The sequence below is a fragment of the Cucurbita moschata genome, unplaced genomic scaffold, assembly GCF_002738365.1.
Source record: "Cucurbita moschata cultivar Rifu unplaced genomic scaffold, Cmos_1.0 Cmo_Scf00020, whole genome shotgun sequence".
NCBI classification, from domain to species: Eukaryota; Viridiplantae; Streptophyta; class Magnoliopsida; order Cucurbitales; family Cucurbitaceae; genus Cucurbita; species Cucurbita moschata.
Window position 1 is genome coordinate 2,731,137 of NW_019268536.1, and position 22,226 is coordinate 2,753,362.

The 22,226-nt window shown below is 33.4% G+C and overlaps 4 protein-coding genes, 1 long non-coding RNA gene and 1 other non-coding gene across 8 annotated transcripts in view; 2 read left to right on the top strand and 4 right to left on the bottom strand.

The window, feature by feature from the left end:
* The first annotated feature begins 4,537 nt into the window (after nucleotides 1–4,537).
* Nucleotides 4,538–6,907, top strand: LOC111457982 (auxin-responsive protein IAA26-like). Its single transcript, XM_023100454.1, has 5 exons — nucleotides 4,538–5,405; nucleotides 5,659–5,948; nucleotides 6,032–6,179; nucleotides 6,414–6,478; nucleotides 6,567–6,907. The coding sequence occupies exons 1-5, from the start codon at nucleotides 4,969–4,971 to the stop codon at nucleotides 6,611–6,613; spliced, it is 987 nt and encodes a 328-aa protein (XP_022956222.1). The 5' UTR covers nucleotides 4,538–4,968; the 3' UTR covers nucleotides 6,614–6,907.
* Nucleotides 6,908–10,278: 3,371 nt separating this feature from the next.
* LOC111457981 (protein IQ-DOMAIN 14-like) lies at nucleotides 10,279–12,307 on the top strand. 3 transcript variants are annotated; one of them, XM_023100450.1, is made up of 3 exons: nucleotides 10,279–10,442; nucleotides 10,941–11,371; nucleotides 11,463–12,307. In XM_023100450.1, exons 1-3 carry the CDS (start codon nucleotides 10,382–10,384, stop codon nucleotides 12,198–12,200), a joined length of 1,230 nt encoding a protein of 409 aa, XP_022956218.1. In that variant the 5' UTR covers nucleotides 10,279–10,381; the 3' UTR covers nucleotides 12,201–12,307. The 3 variants fall into 3 exon arrangements, with proteins under 3 accessions (XP_022956218.1, XP_022956219.1, XP_022956220.1); XM_023100451.1 differs by having other exon boundaries at nucleotides 10,359–10,442; nucleotides 10,839–11,371; XM_023100452.1 differs by lacking the exon at nucleotides 10,279–10,442 and adding an exon at nucleotides 10,454–10,838.
* A 1,557-nt stretch (nucleotides 12,308–13,864) lies between these two features.
* On the bottom strand, nucleotides 13,865–15,778 carry LOC111457626. The gene is made up of 2 exons (XR_002712977.1): nucleotides 15,579–15,778; nucleotides 13,865–14,313 (listed from the first exon to the last, which is right to left on the bottom strand). It is a non-coding gene; the product is annotated as an uncharacterized LOC111457626 (long non-coding RNA).
* Nucleotides 15,522–15,668, bottom strand: LOC111458084. The gene has a single exon (XR_002713051.1). It is a non-coding gene; the product is annotated as a small nucleolar RNA snoR135 (small nucleolar RNA).
* A 1,145-nt stretch (nucleotides 15,779–16,923) lies between the features above and the next one.
* LOC111457625 (profilin-like) lies at nucleotides 16,924–18,734 on the bottom strand. Its single transcript, XM_023099935.1, has 3 exons — nucleotides 18,517–18,734; nucleotides 17,860–17,997; nucleotides 16,924–17,378 (listed from the first exon to the last, which is right to left on the bottom strand). The coding sequence occupies exons 1-3, from the start codon at nucleotides 18,637–18,639 to the stop codon at nucleotides 17,244–17,246; spliced, it is 396 nt and encodes a 131-aa protein (XP_022955703.1). The 5' UTR covers nucleotides 18,640–18,734; the 3' UTR covers nucleotides 16,924–17,243.
* A 1,059-nt stretch (nucleotides 18,735–19,793) lies between these two features.
* LOC111457624 (mitochondrial-processing peptidase subunit alpha-like) overlaps nucleotides 19,794–22,226 on the bottom strand; it is a 4,799-nt gene continuing 2,366 nt past the window's right edge. Inside the window, exons 5-13 of the mRNA XM_023099934.1 lie at nucleotides 21,893–22,060; nucleotides 21,471–21,551; nucleotides 21,271–21,337; nucleotides 21,028–21,125; nucleotides 20,804–20,876; nucleotides 20,651–20,721; nucleotides 20,438–20,487; nucleotides 20,183–20,295; nucleotides 19,794–20,089 (exon numbers count right to left, since the gene is read on the bottom strand). Of these exons, the coding sequence (XP_022955702.1) occupies nucleotides 20,037–20,089; nucleotides 20,183–20,295; nucleotides 20,438–20,487; nucleotides 20,651–20,721; nucleotides 20,804–20,876; nucleotides 21,028–21,125; nucleotides 21,271–21,337; nucleotides 21,471–21,551; nucleotides 21,893–22,060 (774 nt within the window). The 3' untranslated portion in view covers nucleotides 19,794–20,036. The remainder of the gene's footprint in view (nucleotides 20,090–20,182; nucleotides 20,296–20,437; nucleotides 20,488–20,650; nucleotides 20,722–20,803; nucleotides 20,877–21,027; nucleotides 21,126–21,270; nucleotides 21,338–21,470; nucleotides 21,552–21,892; nucleotides 22,061–22,226) is intronic.

Here is a 22,226-nt window from a genome sequence, read left to right on the forward strand (position 1 = left end):
AAAAAAAAAAAAAAAAAAAAAAAAAAGTGGGTAGTTGAGATTGGGGCTGCCCGCGATCCACATCATCGACAATATGCAATTTCAAATATAATTTATTATATCTTATAAAACTTTATTTAGACTAAGATCGTAATTATACTTCTTTAATATACTTCTAATATATTTAAAACTGTTTTATAATATTTTATTTTAAAAATATACGTCTTAATCAGTTGAATTATGTTGCATATATGTAATAAGGGAGAAGAAACATTGTATTAAATATAAGGTAGATAGGATATTTATAGACCATATATACCCTACAAATAATGCTCCTTTTCACTTCCAATTCCGAGCATAAGGGCTTTAATTTGTCCTTTTCATAAAGAAGGATGAAGGACAAACAATAAGCAAGATGGATGATGCGAAAGCCATTAACGATCTCCGTTTAAATAATCAAGTTGACTATTTAGAACCATCGATTTACTATTTATGGAACGTAGCAAATGAATGAAATGCTTATAAAATAAATTTTTTAGATATTAATTAAGTTTATTTCGAGGAAATATATGAATAATTTGTAGGGTAAAGTAAAGTAAAGTCATGATTACATTGGAAGCAAGTAGACATATGTAAGACTTAATGGTTGGGAATTGTTGCTTAAAGAAAATTACCTAATTTACAATAAATAATAAATGATTAGAAACACAGCTAGCCACCCATTTGAATCAATTTTCTTTTTTTTTTTTAATAAAAAAGGAAAATAAAAGGTCAACTCTTATGAGAAAGCATTGCATCGTGGAACAAAAACATATTATAAACATAATAACATAAAAAGGCACTATGATTGAATAGAGAGACATTCATTGGTGGCTATCGTAATATCTTTGCCTTTATTTACGAAAAATTATAAATATTACGAACGAGAATATAATCTTGAATAATTTGTAACTTTCTGGAACAAAATTATAAGAATTTATGTTTACACGGGATAATATCATACCATTATCGAAAATAATTGTACCTTTCAAATATCTTATTCTCAAAAGAAACATAGACAATTCTAAATTGTGATGGTTGAGTTTGAAGTGTCTCAATCATTTTAACATTAAATCACAATTTAACTTAAACCATTATTCTAAATTAAGAAAATTTTAAAATTTCTATAAATATATACAAATTTTGTATATAAGTTTAATCAAATTGATTGACCTGATTGAATCGACCTAATTCAATATTTATCAATCCATTATTGAATCTGCCAAATTTAAATTTAAAATCAATATATAAAATGAGATTTAAGGTAAAAGGATATTGATTGAGATTCTTTCATATATATATATATATATATAAAAGTATTATTTTCTTACCTAAAGTAATGTATGAATTAGTAAAGCTTGTTCCTCATAGGATTAAATTAGATATTATTTAGAAAAGGTTTAAGTATTATTTTGATTTTATTATTTTTTACTTTAGTTTAATTTGGGCATTTTAGTTTTAAAGTGTTTATTTTAGTTCATGTTTTTACGATAGTGAATATTTTCGTTACTTAATTTTTATTTTTAGCTTAATTTTTTTAAAAAAAGATTGTTAAAATTTTACAAAGAGATTCATATGATAAATTCTTAAAAGGATAGGGACAAAACGGACATTTTGACAATAAAAATATCGACTTTAACCAAAGTCGTAAGTATAGAAACGAAATTGAATGTTTTGAAAATATGAAGACTTAATTGTTTTCGTATTATTTTTTAATTATTTCAATATATATATATATATATATTTTTTTTTTTTTGTTAGTAAGTTGATAGCCATTTTTAATTAATTATATTTATAATAAAGGTAATAAAATTATTTTGTACTAAATTAGTACTAAAATGAGATAAATAAAAGAAGAGTAGAAGATGAAGATTGAGTTTTATTAATAATAATTTGTTAGAATTGATGAATTATGTGAAGAAAAAAAGAAGAAGAAAAGGAGATTAATAATGAGAAATGAAGAAAAATATGATTGGGAATCAAAGGGTGGGGATTAAGACAGGTGGATGATTCGATTCGATTCGATTTGATTTGATTTGATGGGGCATGCTTTGAGTGCGCCCCTTGTCTCAGTTGCATTAACTTCTCCTCTATTCTACAAACGACACACTGAATCATTACCCCCTCTTCCCCACCACCAATCATCCGATTTGACCTTCTCCCCACGCCTTCCTTCTTCATCACCGTCCATTCCTCTCTCTCTCTCTTCCTCCCCACCTTTTTTTTCTTCTAATATTTAAATTAGTTAAATAATATATATATATATATATATATATTTTTTTTTTTAAATTTCATTAATTTACCTCTAAAAAAAAAAAGAAGGAAAATAAAGGAAGAAATAAAATGTGAGGGAATTATTGGAATAATATAGAAATGTTGGATGGTCGGAGGGAAAAATCACGGGCGCATATGTGCAGTGGGGCCCACCTTATTGGACACGTGTAATATATATATATATATTCTTTGTTAAAACCTTAAAATTTAAAAACACAAAGGCTACAGTTTTCGTCTGCCAATTTTGCTTTGGACACACCAAAATGAGTCAGCAGCCGACCATGGGGCGTCCCTTCTCTTTCCCCTTTTTTCTTTTTTCTTTTTTCTTTTTTAATTTTTTTTATCTCTCTTTTTATTGGATGACCGTTATCAATTAATACCTCTCTCTCTCTCCCCTTGTTTGTAGTTTGTGCACAACAAATTTTGTATTTTCTCTTTTTAATTATAAGTTTGGTTCACGTCTATTTAATCTCTTCAGTTTGGCAGCATAAATATATTATTTTCTGTCACCTTTCGAAAAAAATAATACAACCAAATGTGGGTACCAACAAAACACGTAAAAACACATCTTGTTATTAAAAATACAATAGATGTTAGTGTCAATAACGGGTCCTAATTTAAATACCGAGAGAGTTTATAATTCATTAACTCTAAATCGTTTTAACTTAAAAAGAAACGAATCAAAATAAAATTTAAAAAAATTGGAGACAAGGGTAAAACCGTCATGAGGCAACCAAAAAGTAAGTTTTATAGGGAAAAAAAAGGATATTATTTACTGCTACGGGCAGAGGAGGTTTCAGATTTCACGAACAAAAAGAAAAACTACTTTTTAGCTGTTACGCATCAGAATTTCCATCTCGAGCTTTGTGCATAAAGTATGTCTTTTTTGAAAAAATAAATAAAATTTCTGTGATCGCCGATCCTTGCGATGAAGATTGATCGGACGGTCGGGATTGGTGTCATAAGGTATGAGTAGCGTACAGAATCACGGCCTCAAAATCCCAGGGCAGACAGGATGATTGGATATTAAGGCTGTCGACTTGTCAGTTTGAAACTAATCCAACCGTCCGATTTCTGCTTAATCAACCTGACACTTTTATAATTAACACATTTAAGAATATTCCTTCACCCTCACCAAAAAAAACATAAAATCAAATCTCAAATATCTGTTTTTTTTTTTAACTTTATTTTTATAAATCTAACTTTTATTAATCTATTTTTTTTATAAGTACTTAAGTTATCAAATATATATCTAATGAGTTTCATTTTTTCTATATCCTATAGATTATTGAATTATTATATTTTTTAAAATAAACAAGTCTTATAGTAGGAAATTGAAATCAATTTTTAAAAAATTTAAGAATCTATTTTCTTCATTTTTAAATTAGTATATATAAAATTTAAATTTATAGAATTATCACATACTTTTAAATTTTACAAATGGACATAAATTCAGAAGCGAATAAACTATATATTATTAAATTGTGTTATTTAATAAAGTTTTAATTTTTTTTAGTTCCCAAATGTTTTTTATTATAAATTTGGCAATGAAGAACACATTAAAATCTAGATTTTATGAGTTAGAATAAAACAGGTAGGGTTTGTCTTGTTTTATTAAATTCAAAAACTAAATTTGTGATTAATTTTTTTTGGTTAGAAAAAATAATACAAAAAATACAGACATTTTAAATTTTAAATTTATTATTTATTTCATAAATACACAAGATAATGAATGTATAAATGATATTAATTTATAATTAATAAATTACAACTTTTTCAAAGCAAAACTATAGGTACGAAAAAGAATACACCTAAAAAAGTTTAAAATTAAGCACAAAATAGGCCTACTATCAAGAAGCAGTATTATATTCAAGAACCCCACTTGTTTAAATATTTATTGCAATTAATTAACGATTGACATGATTCCATTAAACCCTACCTATAAAGTATTGTATTCCCATCTCCTCTAAACAAATGTTATTACAAGGTATATATCATAACAACGTAATTGCTACGTAAACAATCTTAATAAAATAAACAAAATATAAAATAACATCACACGCGCATGATAATGATCAAAAGAATGCTAACAATTATTCTAAGCTAACTTTACCCGTGGTTCAAATTATCAAAGCATTTGATATCTATCCTTTTAAGACTTTATGAACCGGTCCCTCTTAATTCATAATAATAATTTAGCTATCCATTTAGTAATTTAAATAACATGGAATATTAATGTAAAAGTTGGGTTTGGTTCACCAATTTGTTGCTTATTTGTTTGGTTGGTTGCGTGAACAATGCTCTAAATACAGTTCCCTGTTTTGGGCTCTTTTGCCATCCAACCAGAATCTCTTCTTCCCACTCCTAATTATCGGCCTTCCTCTTTTGGCCCTAACCTTTTTAACAAATTTCTACGCCCAAAACTGATTGAGACACACCCCTTTCTTACAATTTATCCCAAATTGTTGCTTATACTCCTTTTTTCTCTGGTTTGCTTTCAAATCTTGGCGAACTTTTGCGATTTGGGTTGTGTTTTTCTATTCATCTCTTGCTCGGGATTTTGAGAACCCAGTTTTCTTGCCTAATTTCTCGAGAAATTTTACTCAGAAAGGAAACCAAATCATTTTTTTAGTGTTTATCCCATCTGGGTTTCGTCTAAACCTCCCTAATCTTTCAATGGAGATAAATGGGTGTTCTGAGAAAGACGGGGTTTGCCCCCAACTGCTGGATTTGATCCCCAAACACCGGCAATGGGTTGCTGCGGGAGATGTTGCCGGAAAACCCCACACCTCCGATGATAAGAAGCTTGAACTGAGGCTTGGCCTGCCCGGAGAAGGCGATTGGTCCGGCAAAGGAAAGGATGAAGCCGTTCCTTATTTTGGGTGTTTTCCTGTTTCTCATAAATTTTCTCCTTCTGAGAATCCATGGCCGCCGTCTCCAAATTTTCATGGAAAGTTTCAAGCGGCCAAACTGCCAGCGTTTTGCCTGTCGTCAATGGGAAAAGAATCAGTGTCACAGCCCTGTTGCACGAAAATGGTTGATCTACATAATGCTGAACCTAAATCATTTCCTTCCTCTGCAAACACAACTGTTTCCAACAGTTCTCAGAAAAGGTAGCGATATTAGTATTGTTTTCATGGCTATTGAAATTTCAAGCATGTGTGAAAGGACATGAGTTTTATGGTAGAGGCTTGTGTTTCTGGTTTAATTTGATCTAGAATGGACCAGTTGATGAACAAGACAACCCACTAAATTGCACTTTGTCTGTTTCCAAAATGGAGCAATTTTTAGATGTTTGCTATTTCTTTGCCGTTTTTTGTTGTCAATATCATCATTATTGTTCATCTTTGTGGGAAAAATTCAAAGGACTGCACCGGCTCCAGTTGTGGGATGGCCACCAATTAGATCGTCGAGAAGGAACCTTACAAGCAGCAGCGGCAGCTTCTCAAAGCCTGTGTCGGAGTCGTCCTTGGATGCAGCACCGAGCAAGCTCCCGGCTCCCAGTAAGAAGGCGGTTGAAGTTGGTGGAAAGGGTCTGTTTGTGAAGATCAATATGGATGGAGTTCCCATTGGTAGGAAAATTGATCTGAATGCTCATGATAGCTATGAAAAGCTTTCCTCTGCTGTTGATGAACTCTTCAGAGGTTTGCTTGCAGGTAATCTACACAAGAATTATTCAAGTTCTTCTGTTCATATCAATTTTAATCTAAGCTTGCTGCCTGTTTGTTCCTTTCTGCAGCTCAAAGAGATTCCCCAGCTGGTGGCGTTTGGAAGAAGCAAGATGACGAGAAACCGATCACCGGTTTGCTCGATGGAAGCGGAGAATATACTCTTGTTTACGAGGATAATGAAGGAGACCGAGTTCTTGTTGGCGATGTCCCTTGGCAGTAAGCATATTTCACCTCCTTGCCTGGTACATATTGTTGATTTTTGGCTTGCCCTCAAAGTTGTTAAAACGCGTATACTACGAAGAAGTTTCTACATCCTTATAAGGAATACTTCGATCCCCTCTCCAACCGATGTGGGATCTCACAATCCACTCCCATGAATGCTGAGTTGTGATATCCCAAACATGGATTGAGCATAGATAAGACCATAACTCTTGTAATTTTTTGTTGCAGAATGTTTGTTTCGACGGTGAAGAGGTTGCGTGTGCTGAAAAGCTCGGAATTACCCGCCTTGAGTCGTGAGTTGAAACACAATTAACATTCTTGTTTTTTCATCATTTTATGTATCAATTTAGATTATGATAAAGTCGACGTGTCTGAATACAGTCGGTTGCTCGAAGCCACAGAAGATGGCGCTCGACTCTGCGCCCTAAGTGAAGGAAGAGAGGTTTTTAAGCTGAGGCTTGAGAGAAGACATTTGAATTATGATATCATTAGTAGTAACTAAAATGGTTAGCTTAATCACCAAACCCATAGAGTAATGGTTTAATCTCTGTAATTTCTTGTGAAATTGCAATGTAATCAATCAATCTCTCATCTTCTTTCTTTGTAGAAAGCCTGAATTAGTCTAAGTTGCTTTTGCATTGTAACACCAAAACAAGTGAGTGATTTGGAGTTTTTAATGTAAGTTATCCAACACATTGAAAGGCCTTGGTTTTGAATGTGTATTATCTTCCCATAGATTTGCTATTAGATTTTAGAGGAGGACAAGGTGTTTGTGTTGCCCATGGTGTGCCTAGACATAAAATGACCCAAAATGTACTATTACAATGTGATGCGACTCATCGTCAATTCTTCCTACTTAGAGTTATATGTTATCCAAGTCGTTATGTTGTATTTCTTGCATATCAGTCTGTAACGTTGCGTTCAAACTCTCTTTCTGAAATCTGTATGCTCCGAATTATAATGAATATAAGAAAAAAAAAAGAAAAAAGGTAGTGAGCTTTTGTTGAAAAGATGAAATGAAGGAGGGCATTAGGGAGGTGGGTTGGAAGGGCATATGGAATGGGGAGAAAGGAGTGTCGTTGTCATGGAGAGCTGCCCAACTTTGGGCCCCAAAACTGACGAACTCTTTAGTCCTTTTCCCATCTGAATAAGTGGTCAGGGCTTACACAACATCTCACATTGCATACTGTCTTTTACATGCCTCCAACCCTCCAACCCTTCACATCATAACTACTTAACTTTCATCTAGAAAACCAAAATGGAAAGATGGATAAGATATTGATTAAAATTTAATTAGGATTGAAAATGGTGATAACACAAAGTGGAGGGTGGGACAAATTCAAAATGGAAATCAATTATGATATTGACTCAAAAAATGTGAAAATGGATGAAGCATTTAGATGTTGTTTGTGTATTTTCAGGCCAGTGGAGAGAATATAATGATTAATCCTTCCTTTTCATTTAGCCGACCCTTTTTCAAAACCTAATGGAATATTCGAGATAATCTTATCTTACATGCACCCATCGTCTCTAAATGATCACTAAATTGGTTGGACCTAGTTTTAAACATCCCTCTCAACCCCAAAAAGGTAAAGAGTCTTGCATAAAAAAAAAATAGTATTTAATTTCAAGTGGAGAAACGGCGTCGTTTCGAAGGGTATCCAAACGGCGTCGTCTTGTCGCTAAAGAAGCAGAGTTGGAGAAGAGGGAAGGAGCTCTGATAAGCCCAAATCCTGAATAGGTTTTATGGGTTAGCCCGGTAAGTTTGCTGATTTTGGGCTTTTGGGCCATTATTAATAAGCCCAAAATATACCCGTAATAATAACAGTAACAGTAATTATTATTATTATTATTTTTTTCAATGTAAGGGAGGATGGAGCATAATAATGCAAATACAGGTGGAACCCTATGAATCTACCTTCCTATCACTCAATTATTAGCATTTTCATCATAACTCTAAAAGTTTACATATTTTAAATAATTGTACACTAAATGTCCAACCATTTTATCAACATATTCAATGTCAATAATAACGTCAAATTAACGCATTATTTTACGCTAACTATATTAACGTTACTTTCACATTATTATTATTATTATTATTTTGTTCCAAACATAATGTGTAGTTTCATGAAAATTATATAAAATTTAATGTCTATGTCTACAATTTTGATTGATGCACCAGGACTTTTAGAAACACATTATGTTTAGAGATATTTTCATGGCTAGGTTTTGTGGGGACTTACTCTAAATAGAGTTGAGAATTCCCAAAATTAAGATAGATTTCTCCTCGTTAGCTAGATGGAGTCAATTACCAAAAGTATACTCTGTCCCCTAACTTTGTAAAAAAAAACTCACTTATTATATATATATATATATTATTAAAATTTGAATTTTTATTTAAAAAAATTATTTTTAAGAATATTATATATATATATATAAATAGATGAATCTGATCCGGATTATGGTGACTTAGTTTAATGATTATGATGGGCGTGATCAAGTGCGCAAAAGCGTACTGTACGCTCAACTCGGTCCCCTAATCCAACGGTCCAAACAGAATTATGGAGTATAGTTGTCTGAGAATTTTGCGCCTTGAACGACAGCAATAATAGTTTGGTGTGGTCCACAGTAAGCTGCCAAAACTGTTCAAAATTAATAATTACCGTACTTTAAAGTTTTTATTTTATTTTGTAAGGATTAAGGACTAAAATAGATATTAAAGCTAATGATTTGAAAAATCAATACTAAAATTAAAAGGTGGAGAAAAGAAAACAAAGACTTTGGTTTCATAGGATATGGCTAAGAAATTATTAATATTATGAACGTGTGAGTGGTTTTTAAATTATTGAGTTCCGATAATAAATTAGGGTTTGGTTTGGAAACTAGTTGGTTGCATCCTTATTCTCTACCGCTTTGGATTAAATGTCACATCCATGTCACATGTTCTTTGTTTTTTTTTTTTTTTTTTTTTTTTATAATTTTAATAACTTCTAAGAAAAAAAAAAATTATACATGGTCAAGAATCACATTTTTTCCTTTTGGAGCAGAGCATATTCGAAATGAAATTGGAAACTAATGTTTGAAATTTAAATGTGAAATTTGAAAGTTTACCGTTAAAGTTGATCTAATTAAAAAAAAATTAAGTTAAATTAATAAAATTATTCATAAACTTTAAAATATTCAATAATATCTTTAAACGGTTTTGAAAATATTATAAAACTCTAAAAAGTTCAATTAATTCTTTTTCAACCTTTTAAAAAGTTTAAAAATATCCCGTTTAAAAAAACATCCTTTATTTTGGTAAAAAAAATAAAAATAAAAATAATTATTACCATTAATATATAGATGAAAAACCATCGACATCCCATATGTTAAGAATGAGAACCATAAGTGAATGTGATGGATGTTTAAATATGATATAAACTGCCAACTAACTCTTAAAAATAAAATAAAAATATAATACTAACAAAATCCAAATTTTTAAATACAGGCTACTAAAAATAAAAGAAAGATAAAATATATTAATAACTAAATCCTAAAAATGCTAAAAATGATATAAAATATAATACCAACCAACTCCATAACTAATTACATATAATTACATATCATAACGGATTACAGTTATATCACAAAATTTAAAAAGTGTATTTTTTTTTAAGTAATTGAATAAATAAGAACAGGTTTTGAGGTGAAAATAAAGAAAGTAGAATACAATCTGAAATGGAGTAAAAAAGAAGAAACAGTACAATTATACTCTCTTCCTCTCTCTATCCCATTCATTTTCATTTACAAAATCATTTATTATATTAATTCAATTTTTCACCTTAATAAATAATTTCGAAAACATCAAATTTCTTAAATATAAATTTTAAAGAAAATAAATTGATATTTGGAGTTGATTTCTTTTTAAATTTCTGAGTTTTAAAAGATTTTTTTTTTATTGTTGCGGTAATAATGGAGAGTTATTATTTTGTTTTGAAACCTTTTATATAAATCATACAATTGAGATTTAAAAAAAAAAAAAAAAAACTTAAAATAATATATATTATCTATTTTTTCTTTTTAAAAAAGAAATATTCACGGGATTGACAGTTTGCATCTTTGTATTCAATCAGTACATATTAGTCCTGAAAGTGAGAGAATTTCAGAGAACTTCCATGAAACCTTCCTCTTCTTCTTCATCTTATTTTTGAATGGTGGGGTCTCTCTGCCCCCTTCTTCAAACTTCAACTCATTTGATCTCTCAAGAAACTGGTAAGTTTTCGTTTTTTTAATCTCTCTCTCTCTTCTGCTCCCTTTGATTCAAATTTTTCATCTTCAACCTTGCAAATCTTGTCTTTTTGTACTTCTAATGGAGTTTTTTTTGGTTAATCCCTGCCTTTTTCTCTTTGTCCTTCACGAGGAGCTGTCAGATTATACCCTTTTTCAAACCCAAAACCAGACCCATCTTCGATCTTCTTTTCAACGTTTTGGATCCATCTTTTCTGTTTCTTTTTGTCTCTCTTCTGGGTGTATGCGTATCCATTTCTCTCTGTTTTTTTTGGGTTTTTTTTTTCCTCTGTTTCTAACCGGAATTGTTGAAACCCAGATTGGATTTTGGGTGTTGTGAATGTGATTCAAACTTTTACTACTTATTGTTTCTTTCTCTAGGTTTGTGTAGGATCCCCAATTGGCTCTGTTTCTCTCTCTAGCCTTGTGCGTAGAGATATTCATTTGGGTCACTTCTGACTCTGTTTTTGGTTTGGTACTCAGAGTTTCAGAGAACGAGAATCAGAATGGGGAAGGCAACGAGGTGGTTGAGGACGTTATTGGGGATGAAGAGAGAAAAGAACGCCGATCAGAATTCATGTGATAAAAGAGAGAAGAATCGCTGGAGTTTCTCCAAATCTGGGAAGGAATTCACTGGAAAAGTTCAGAATCTGCCACCGCCGCCGCCGAGAAAAGCGGTGGCGGACGCCGATTGGCAGAGATCCTATAATACAGAAACAGAAGAAGAGCGGAATGAGCATGCGATTGCCGTCGCCGCCGCGTCGGCTGCTGCTGCTGATGCCGCTATGGCGGCTGCTCAGGCGGCTGTGGCGGTTGTTAGGCTGACGAATCAAACCAGAGGAGGTGCTCTGTTCTATGGAGGGAATGAGATTATGGCGGCTCTTAAAATTCAAAACGTTTTCAGGGGATTTTTGGTAAGGGAATCTTTTTCGTTAAAACTGGGAGTGTACGTTACTAATCGTTGTAACGTATTAGTTAATTTGAAACATGAAATGTGAATTGCAGGCAAGAAAGGCGCTTCGAGCGTTAAGAGGATTGGTGAAATTACAAGCTTTAGTTAGAGGATTTCTCGTTCGAAAACGAGCTGCTGCAACTTTACAGAGCATGGAAGCTCTGTTCCGAGCACAAACCACCGTCCGATCACAGCGTGCTCGTAGTCGTTCCAATAACGAAGAGAACAAATCCCAACCGGAGAAGTCGGCGGACATCGACGTCAGATCCCTTTACTCCAACGAAATTGAAGACCCAAAAATCGTGGAAATCGACACACTCTTCAGAAGACCCAAATCAAGATCCCGTCGATTCAACAGCCTTCTCCCGGAGTTGGCGGACGACCGGGCATCGCCGTATCTCTGGACAATGGCGTCGCCGGCGAGATTCTCGGGAGGGGAGTGGTTTTTTGCGGGTGGAGAGGAATGTGGGCGGATGTCGACGCCGACGGCACACAGCACGCCACGAGTGGGGAACAGCGGGTGGGGGGCGGCGGCGGGGGTAGCGACGCCGACGAGGAGCGTGTATGGGGAGGGGTATTTTCGTGGATATTCGAATTATCCGAATTACATGGCGAGTACGCAGTCGTTTAAGGCGAAATTGAGGTCGCGAAGTGCGCCGAAACAGAGGCCGGAGGTGTGGACGAAGAAAAGGGCGGCGTGGAATGAGGTGATAGGGCCGAGAAACAGCATTAGCAGCGTTAGGATGCAGAAAAGTAGCCGCGGAGAAGAAGAAGGATTTTATGAACTGTGAAATTTCTTCTTCTTTTTTGTTTTTTGTTTTTGTTTTTGTTTTTTTGGGTGTTTGTGTAAATTCATCGTTTCACAATCAAACTTAAATTGTAATGTTTTCTTAATTTTCAAAATTAAGTTTACTAAAACTAATCAATTTCGTTTTGTTATCGTCACTCTCCAAACCAAATTTAAATGCTTAAAAAAAAATAAAGTCGGTAAATATTTAGTTTTCAATCAACTTTAAAAGGAATTTTTTAAAATATTTTTTTTAACTGTATAAAAAAAATTAAAAAAATACTTTTATCATTTTGAAAAACATAAACCTTTAAAAATAATTTTAAAAAAAAGTTCAGAATTACTTTTAATATTTTTTTAAAAAATAACAAATCTAAAAAATACTACGAATATTTAATTTTTTTTAACTTGCCCTAATAATGATTATATTCATAGACACAATTACTCTCTTAAAATGATAAGAATCTCGGGTATAATTTCAATTTATAATCTAAAAGATAAATTTAAAGCATTAATATAAATAATATACAAATGAGATTTGGATTAAAATATATATATAATTTAGAAAAGTTAGTCACAAAGTTTATATTAATTGGACATGTATCTCTACAGTACAAAATCTAGATTTCTCTTGATCTCTTTCTAATCTCTCTTGGCTCTCAAGATATTGAATGATTGATTAAATTTGTGCCGTTTTTTTTCTGTCTAATGTGATTGAATTTCTTTAAGTTATTTGATTTTTCAAGATTTTCTTCTCCGAAATCCACTATGAAAATGTATCATCAAAATCTATATCCTTTGAGGTACATCATCTTTTGGATCACAACACTTGTATCCTAAATTTATGCTCCATATATAATATCTCTTAGTCTCTTACATCTTTGACACGAACTTTTTAGACTATCAATCCTTGTACTTGTGGCCTCCTTCCACAGTAAATGCGTTCAAATCTGTTTTTTTACCAACTCTTTGCTTCCTTTCACCTACGTAATGTTTCTCATCTGCATAGCTATTGCTCATATGCATAGCTATGGCTTCTTGCGACATATTAACTTACCTTGTGAAAGTGTTGAACAATTCTCATATTGCATTGTGAGATTAATAATAACTCGTTCTCTAAAAGTTGTAGCCTTGTATTGCTTTGAAAAAAGCATCGACTTGTGCCTTGCGCGTGCCATTTCTAGGATGAAGAAGTAACTGAGGCTGGTTCCAAGGAGGACCTCTGAAGGTGTAAGTAAGCCAATTGAAAAATCACCAACTGAAGCTTCAAACATGAGTGGAATTGATGAGTACGAACATTCCATAAATGGGGCTATCAGGAATGTTCATTCTTGCAAAATGCTCTCTCATGACTCTTCTATCCATTACGGAGATGAATGAAGTGGAACGTTCCAAAGAATTTGGAGCGCCAGCAGTTCAGTTTCGTGGTGGAGAGATCAGCAAAGCAACTCTCTTAAGAACTCTGCAAAACTGATTCAGCAGTTCATGATTTGGTGAAAAGGGAAATTACAGTGAAGTGCAGGCCTCAAAAGAAAGTGGAGGCACACAGAAAAGTTTAGGCTTTGTGGTGGGGGAAGAAGATGTCCACTAACGGGTTATCTTAAGATTCTTTGGAAACTATGGACAGTAAGGGATAAGCTCAAAAAAAGGGGGAAGAACTGAAAATCTATCCATCCAACTAAGAACAAGGGTCGATGTCTTCCTTTTCTGTGCCTCTTCTGAATCTTATCTGGAGATTGCTGATTTCTGAATAATTGACTATGCTATATTTTCAATAACAAATATAAATAATATGTGTTACTTTATATTATATATAATACATTATGTGATGCGACTCGGTTAAATAATAATAATAATTTAAAAAAACAGCACCCACGACAGCTGCAGGCGTACGAGGAGGCTTCAAAAGGTCTCAAGACGAGAGTGCAATGGCTTATCAGTGCAATCAATGCAGAGCGTAGAGGATGATCGCCGAGTGGCATTCTGCTCTCCTGAACCTTTCTCCCTTATTCCTTGTGCACATCATAGAACCTCTCTCCCTTATTCCTTATTCATCATAGCTTTGCCCCTTTCTGGTTGAGAATCTATAGGCTTTGAGGCTTTCAAAAGCTCCTTCTCTGAAGGTTTATTTGTTTTTACACGTAAGTAAGTACGTCACTCAACCAACCAGATATTTTCTTTATGGCACAATCAAATGAAAGGAGCCTAAACCTAAGCTAAAAACTCATGAGATCCTACCTCAATTGAAAAGAGGAACAAATGACATTAGGATGAGTGTTAACCATGGAAAAAAGTGGGTCGTGAGATCATATCAATGGAAGAAAGCATTATCTCCTCACATTAAATTTGAGGTATTCCACTCACCATCCATTTATGCACAATGTGTTAAAAAGACAACATATGACTCGGGCCGTTCACAAAGCCACATTCAGAAAAAAGGGAAAGATGGGGGACAAAATAGCGTAGCAGAGTTCTTATTGCATCCAATGGTGATGGTTAATTGATGGATCCATCACAAAGTCAACGCACAACCATATTGTTGCAACATCTCCAACTAATGTCAATTGCTCTACCACTTAATTACACAGGTGGGAGAGAACTATGTTCAGAGGACCCATTATAGGGGGGATCAATGTTTTGTACATACCTCTTCTCTTTTTCATTACATTCAAGTAATAAAATCAATCATATACTTTGATAGACAAAATACGAAACGTTATAGTGTAACACACAAGACTAGGAAAATAAACAAATTAGAATTTAAATTAGATAACAAGAATTGGAAACCAGAGATCTAAATCTTGTATTTCCTAAATATCTAAAGAATCGATCAACATCTCTGCATGAGAAACATTTTTGATACAGATGCATGCAAACACTAGACCAACAGAATAATTAAAAACTTGCAGAAATTAAAATTTTCATTACAAGCAATGTACTCTACAATTGCCTCAAAAGATAAGAAGAGAAGACGCAAATCATTATTTTCCAGAAATGAGATTCTGACATACAGAGAAAATTAAAGAACATTCATACAGGACTTGTTATGATTATTAATCAAGCCATATTATAGAAAACTCATGTTCGGTCCATATATGACCATATTGAAGATTACGAACCCTAAAAATGTTCAAAGAATCAAAACAAAATCCCAAAAAGAAATGAATCCAACTTCACGACAAAGGAGATTAAAACGAGAACAGGTAATCACCAAATCCATAAATCGATCGTTGACAAAATAAATAAATAAATAAATAAAATAAAATCAGAAAAAATAATTTGAATCGACTCGAGGAATCAGAGATTTAAACGAGGAACAAAAATGTGATGTAGAGAAGATGATTGTTGAAAAATCAACGGTGGATGAATCACAACTGCCCACCTTCCCTTGAAGATTGGATGTTGCAGGGAACTCTTTCGGAACAGAGTGCACTGAAATTAGCACTACGCCGATACACACAATCCCTGCTTTTTCAACCTCTAATACTCAAACTCAGAGCCATTGATATCAGAAATCAGATCGGAAAATAAAAAGAGATAAAAACGAAGCAGGCGGCGGAAGAGCGAACTGAAATCTAATCGATGAAGCCACTTGAAACCCTTAGGGGGGCAGTGCTTATAAAGGGGACGAACCGCGGCTAGGGCTTCGTGGATTGATCCTTATTCAAATTACGAATATGCCATCCCATCAAAACGGTGCGTTTTTACATAAATATGTGCTTTTTTCTTTGAAGGAAAATAGTTGTTAATTTCTCCTTTATTTTCATATTTACTACTTACTACTGGTAAGCTCATTTCAACTATTTGCAACTTTTTTCTAATAAAAAAACTTCAATGTTTATGTTTCTGTCACATGTTTGTTTTACAAAATAATATATTGTCTTTTTTATCTTTTATCTCCAGAATGATAATAATTTTTTTTAATTATCAATAATTGATTCTTAAATCACTCAAATCATAATTAAACCAAAAAAATTATAAGTCAAATGAAAACCTACCTTAGTTTATATCGAAAACCTATCTTGGTTGTCTTATTGTCATTGTTATTTATTCTCCACCTCAATTTAAATTCATTTTAACCGCTTAGATTAAAATTTGATTTTATTGTATTTTCTAATTTTTAAAAGTAATCCTGGTCTATTACTTTTTAAAAAGTTTTGGGTGTGTTAAATAAAGCTTCCAATATCTGTAATGGTTTGATCCTAACCCATATAGAGAAGTGAGTTTTCTTCACCCTTCAACATAAAGATTCTATTTTTTTTTAAATTAAATTTTCAAGATCATACTTGAAGAGAGGTATAAGTTGAGTTTGACCATTATAAAATTAGATTATTATATTATTTAATTTAAAATTATTGGCGTAATTTTATTTCAGGTTATAATTATTTTGAATAGAACTATTTCTCACTTAACTCTTTTTTCGAAGTCCAGCTACGAAAGGTCGGATGGATAAGTATGGATCTATATTATATGTTCCAGATACTAGCATAGATGGAATATTCAAGGAAATAAAATATTTTTTAATTATTTCTAAAAGGCCTGATAATCGGAGCAAACTAAAAAATATATATATTATTTTGTAAAGACCCTATTCACCATCTAGGATTGTCTCACCCACTCAACATGATGCATGGGAGGAAACCAGATGTTTGGTAATTTATGTATCTAATATAAAGAGTAGTGAAAAGTTTTTAAGTGGGACACCTCCTTTATGAAATAAATACTCATTACTCGATCACAACTCTTAGTACGTATATTAAAAACCAAAATAACAATAATCAGTACAATCTCATACGTGTAATGCTTTCAAAAACTCATATTTGAAGCAGTGTATTTAAAAAAAGAAAAAGAAAAAAAAAAAGCCAAAAATTACATAGAATGGGTAGAAATCAGCGACCAAAATCACCACACTCTCTGCTTTTCATCCTGATTCTTCACACTGTTGTTTTCTCTTAATAACAACTCATTACACAGCCATAAAAGCAGGACACCAGCTCAAAATCACAATTATGTATAGAATAGAAGGCATCTGAAATTGAGATCTCAATTACATGCCTTGATCAATCAGGTAATCTCCCAACTTCTCAACAATCATGTTGCACTGTCCTGGAGTCATGGGTTCGTCATATAAACCAAATATCAGTGCTTGGTTTGTTTTCTTTACGGTGATTCCAGAAGTGCCCTGTCAAGTGGATGCAGTAGGATGGATTAACACAAAAACAAACGCAACACATCCCAAAATGTACTGCAACTTATAGAAATAAGTGGTGGAAATTTCCTCGGAACTGATTTGGATTGGAAAATGGTTTGACAGTTCAATAAGAAAAGGCTAGAATCTTAGAAAAACAACAATGAAACTTGACCAAAAAAAATGGCAATACTGTGCAAACATGCATGTTTTTTAAATATAAACAAGTCCAAGATGATTGCATCCCTTGATGGTAAGCAAAGGCAACAAAATGATCTTCCCAACAAGTTCAGGACACATTTACTCAACATCCTCTGGCAAGAAGGAAAAAAAGAAAGCCTAATGATCGGACTGTGAATTCAATACTACATGATGTGTGTTAGAGTAACCATAAAATAAAATCAACAATATTGATGATTGATTATCATAAGATCAAAGAGAATCATGGCAGGATATCAGGTACCAAAACGTATACCTTCTTTCCACGGATAACAGCTCCAGATTCCCCCTGGATAACCATGTACTTCGATCCAGCAAGGTGCAACCCAGTCGGGGCAAGAGATCCAGGCTCATCAAAATCCTTCATAATGGCAGAAATCTCTTCTGGCTTGTACTAAATAACAAAAGAAGCTAAATGTTAATTCGTTCCAGAAACTACTATCAGCCAACAGAATTGCACTGAAAAATGTGCTTAAAACAACTAGAATATCTAACCATTGCGGATACAAAGTTTGCAATCCAAACGTAACTAAATGTATAGGAAACAGGTTCCCTCAAGTTACTGTTTACAGACATTTTCTTTGCAATTAATCCATTTCCCGATCCACGCTCATTGCATGTCAATATACGAGAATAAAGCAATCGAAAAATCTTTAAAAAAAAATGGAACGTCAGAACTCTCAGATCTCAACAAGACCATAATAACAAGCGATGCAGATAGTCGATTTTCGGCAAATGCGTCGCTCATTATATCCAACACAAAAAATCGTGGAGCCTAGTAGATCATAACGTCTACAACAACTAAAAGATGGGGGAAAAAACAAGAATAGCATGGAATTGATTCAAAAAGAAAGGAATAAAAGTAAAAATACTCCATTCTACAAGAGAATTTGATCAGATAATAGAGAAAAACCTGGGGGAATTCGGAGCTCTTAGCCCAAACAGAACCGTCGTTACCAACTATAGCAGCGGCTTTGAGATGTTGGCCATCGACCTCATACATCAACTGATCATCAATGTAAGATTGCCACGACATTTTCGATCTTCACCGAGTACTGAATCAATCAAATTTCCTTTCTCCTTTGATTCTGGTTTCTTCGCTCTCCTTTCTGCGTGGTTCGGACAAGAAGATGGAGGGTATATATAGTGTTGTTCGAACTTGGAAAAGAGAAATGGACCTTCTTTGAGGGACCCGCGATAGGACCGGACCGGTATGATTGAGTTTTGGTGGGTCCTTCCTGATGTGTTGTGAGCCATTGATTTGGATTTGATCGAACGATCCCCGTTCTGCGAGGAATTCTTTTTAATCCACAAGACTCGTTCGGGCAGATGGGGCTCTGATTCGCTGTATCCACAATCATTCTTCCCATTCTTCTTTTCTAGATGCAATCATGACCGTCCGATGCTCTTGGCTGGCCTTCCCCGGGCCCCACCTTCTTTTAATGAATAAAGTTGCTTTTTAACATTTATTTTAGTCCAGTCCAAATCAAAATTGAAAGGTCTCCGTTTTTCCAATTTGATTTAAAAAAAAAATTGAAAGACCATTTTTTTTAGTATTCCACTAATAATAATAATAATAAAAAGGCATACAATCCATTAAAAACTAAGTTAATTATTAAAGCAATGATTTAATTCTTGTAATAAGTTAGTATCTATATTGTTAAATTAGTAATAATTTAATTATAAACTTTTAGTTTGTACTAGTTTAAAATTCTTTAATGATTTACCATGAAAATGTTATTAATATAACATTTTTAATGATTTATTATGAAAATTTTTATCAGTGTCGATTCTTATTAAATAGCAATTTGTTTTTTTCTTTATAATTTATAAACACAAGTAATACCTAACCGATTCGTCATTTTACAAATATAGAACCTGCATTAAATTTTAGTATTTTTTATAATAAAAACAAAAACCAGCAAAATTAAAAAAAAAATTGCACTATCCTAAATGAAAAGAAAATCAAAATATAGAGGCCAAATGTTTTTGGTAATAAAAAATATAAATTATTTAATCGAAATATAATTAAGGCAAAATTCTGAGCATACAACTATGCATTATTGGCTAAACCAGTTCATATATATATATATATATATATATATATATATATTATATAAGTTACCCACGAAATTATTTGTTCCCAAAACTGCGAATATAAAGATGGGGAAAAGGAAAAGATGCCAAAGCTATGAAAAGGGCAAGAACTACCCGGGTTAATATTCAAAGTGAAAAGGTGAAAAACTCCACAATTCACAGGGAGCCACTCAATGAATTGGAAACAAACTCATAATTTTACATCATCTGATGAGACTTTCATTCAAAAAATTTATTGCAAATTGCGGGACAAAGTCGAAACTGCTTCCAAGGCGAAGAACAACAAGAACAGACATTATCAGAAATGGCGAGCTTGAAAACGCACACGTACCTATCTCATTGACTGTGGAACCTTCTGTTAACAGACTCGTAGGTCGGGACATTAATAACTGCAATGCCAAACATGAAGATTCAAGATGTCAGTCTTTTAAGACATAATTACATCAAGATTCGTTAATTAGAGTTAGGAGTTAGAAGATTACCATCTCCATAGGATGCCATTGTTAAAGGAGAAGACATAACTTTCTGAGCTATGTTAGTAATATCGTTCAAGGTGATCGAGTCTACAGCCTTTAGGAAGTGCTCAACAGGTTTCCTGCAATATTGAAAAAACACGACACAAAAACTTAATACTGCAGAGGAGAAGGCCCATGGAGTAAAAGGAAATCAGAGGAAGATGTAAATATGCAAGAAAAAACGCCAAGGTACTGGAAGCCAAGTTTAATCACACAAGGTACCTCTCTCCGTATGTCAAAATCTGCCTCCCAATATCCTCGGATACAATCATCTGCAAGATAAGGAAGTGTCAGCTTGCTTTTGTTTCTCCGACTTTACTTTTTTTTTTAAATGGAAGGTTCTGCTTTCAGTTCATACGTCAGCGCAGAAGTGAAAACAACCCCAAAAAATGGGGTCATTCAAAAGATAGACAGAATGGGTGATAGAGAGAGTACCCTGGACTCCAGATTCATCAAAACTGCAGATTTTGTTGACTCTTTGGCACGGTTAAGTTGCACCTCGGAAACTGCAGCAGTAAACAGAGTGCAAGAAATATTAAACAGAGAAATTTAAAAAAATATCAGAAATATAAACGAAAATTTGCAAACCTTGTCCAGGAGTTGCAATTGAGATTAGCTCTGATGCAGCAATATCAACGGCATGGGCCACAAAGTCAGAACCCTGCATCCACAGTTAGGGATTCGCAATTGAAATTATGATAGTTAAGTAGATTAAAAAAATAATAATAAGGTAAGACGAACTATAATCAGACAGTAGCTCTGCTTATAGTTTTGAAACTATATCAAAAATCATTAGTAAGATTGAGCCTTACAGTACTAGCATAAATTCCAAACAGTCCCGTGTTATTGAAGATGCTGTTAAATGCAGAAAAAGATTGAATCTGCTGGTACTCATTCAAAACTCGGAGATCTGTTTCAAATCCAAAGCAAATGTAAAGATTCAAACACACATAAATCAAATAACAAATCGAGGAGAGAATAAAGAAAAAGCCATAGATAAAAAGGGGAAGAAAAGGTGTATCAAATCTTAAACAGAGAACCTATGTAATACTTACATAACCTCGAGTGCATGCCTTTACCCGGGCCCCCAGCAGAAAACGAACCACCACCTCCCATAAGCATCTGCAGGATCCAGAGATTTTAATAGAATTCATAAGAGAATAATTAACAATCCAACAAGATAACTTGAAAAGTATGTTTTAGTATAACAGGAAAATAAACATCTTTACGACAAGAAGTCAATAAAATGAGGCACCTGAAGAACAGTCAAAACAATGGCATCTTTCTCCTTGTGCCAGCCACCAGGAACCTCAAAAGCCAGGGCAACATGCGTGCTCTGCTCAAATGAAAAGCCTACGTGAATATATGAAAATGAAGCAATAGAAGACAATATACCTGTGAGGTAACACTATAATGACCAAGTTTATCATTTTTCTTTTTTTTATCATATGAGACAAAGTTTTTCATCCACTCATCCATGGTCACTGGAACCGAAGGACAGATTATCTGTCTCGGCCAAGTAATAATCGATTCTTTGATAATTGCCTTTTCTTTTCTGCCGTATGTTATTCTTAAATGGATAGAGATTTAGATGGGTTTAACTACCTCAGTCAAGGTCACAGTCTGGAGGACAATTATGAATAAATAATCAAGAATACGTTTATAGTTTATACATACCCCACAGTCAGCTTGGCGACGATAATCCCCTCCAACATAGGCAGATTCTGGCACTTTAGGGCTAGGTACTTTGGGTAGGTCAGATAGAAGAGGTTCTGCAATGGATAAAAGCTCCTCATGTTCAACCCCAGATGCTGCCAGCACCATTCTAGGGGCAGTATAGTTATCCTGAAATCCAAAAGTGGAAATTCAAATCTGGAAAACAGAAAAGGAAAAAGAAATTAAATTACCTCATATTGAGGGAGGCAAATATATGAAGAAAAAAAAAAATAGGTTGCATGGCCTTCCTCCTTGGAGGACAGGAAAAAAAAAAAAAAAAAAGGGGGAAAAAAAG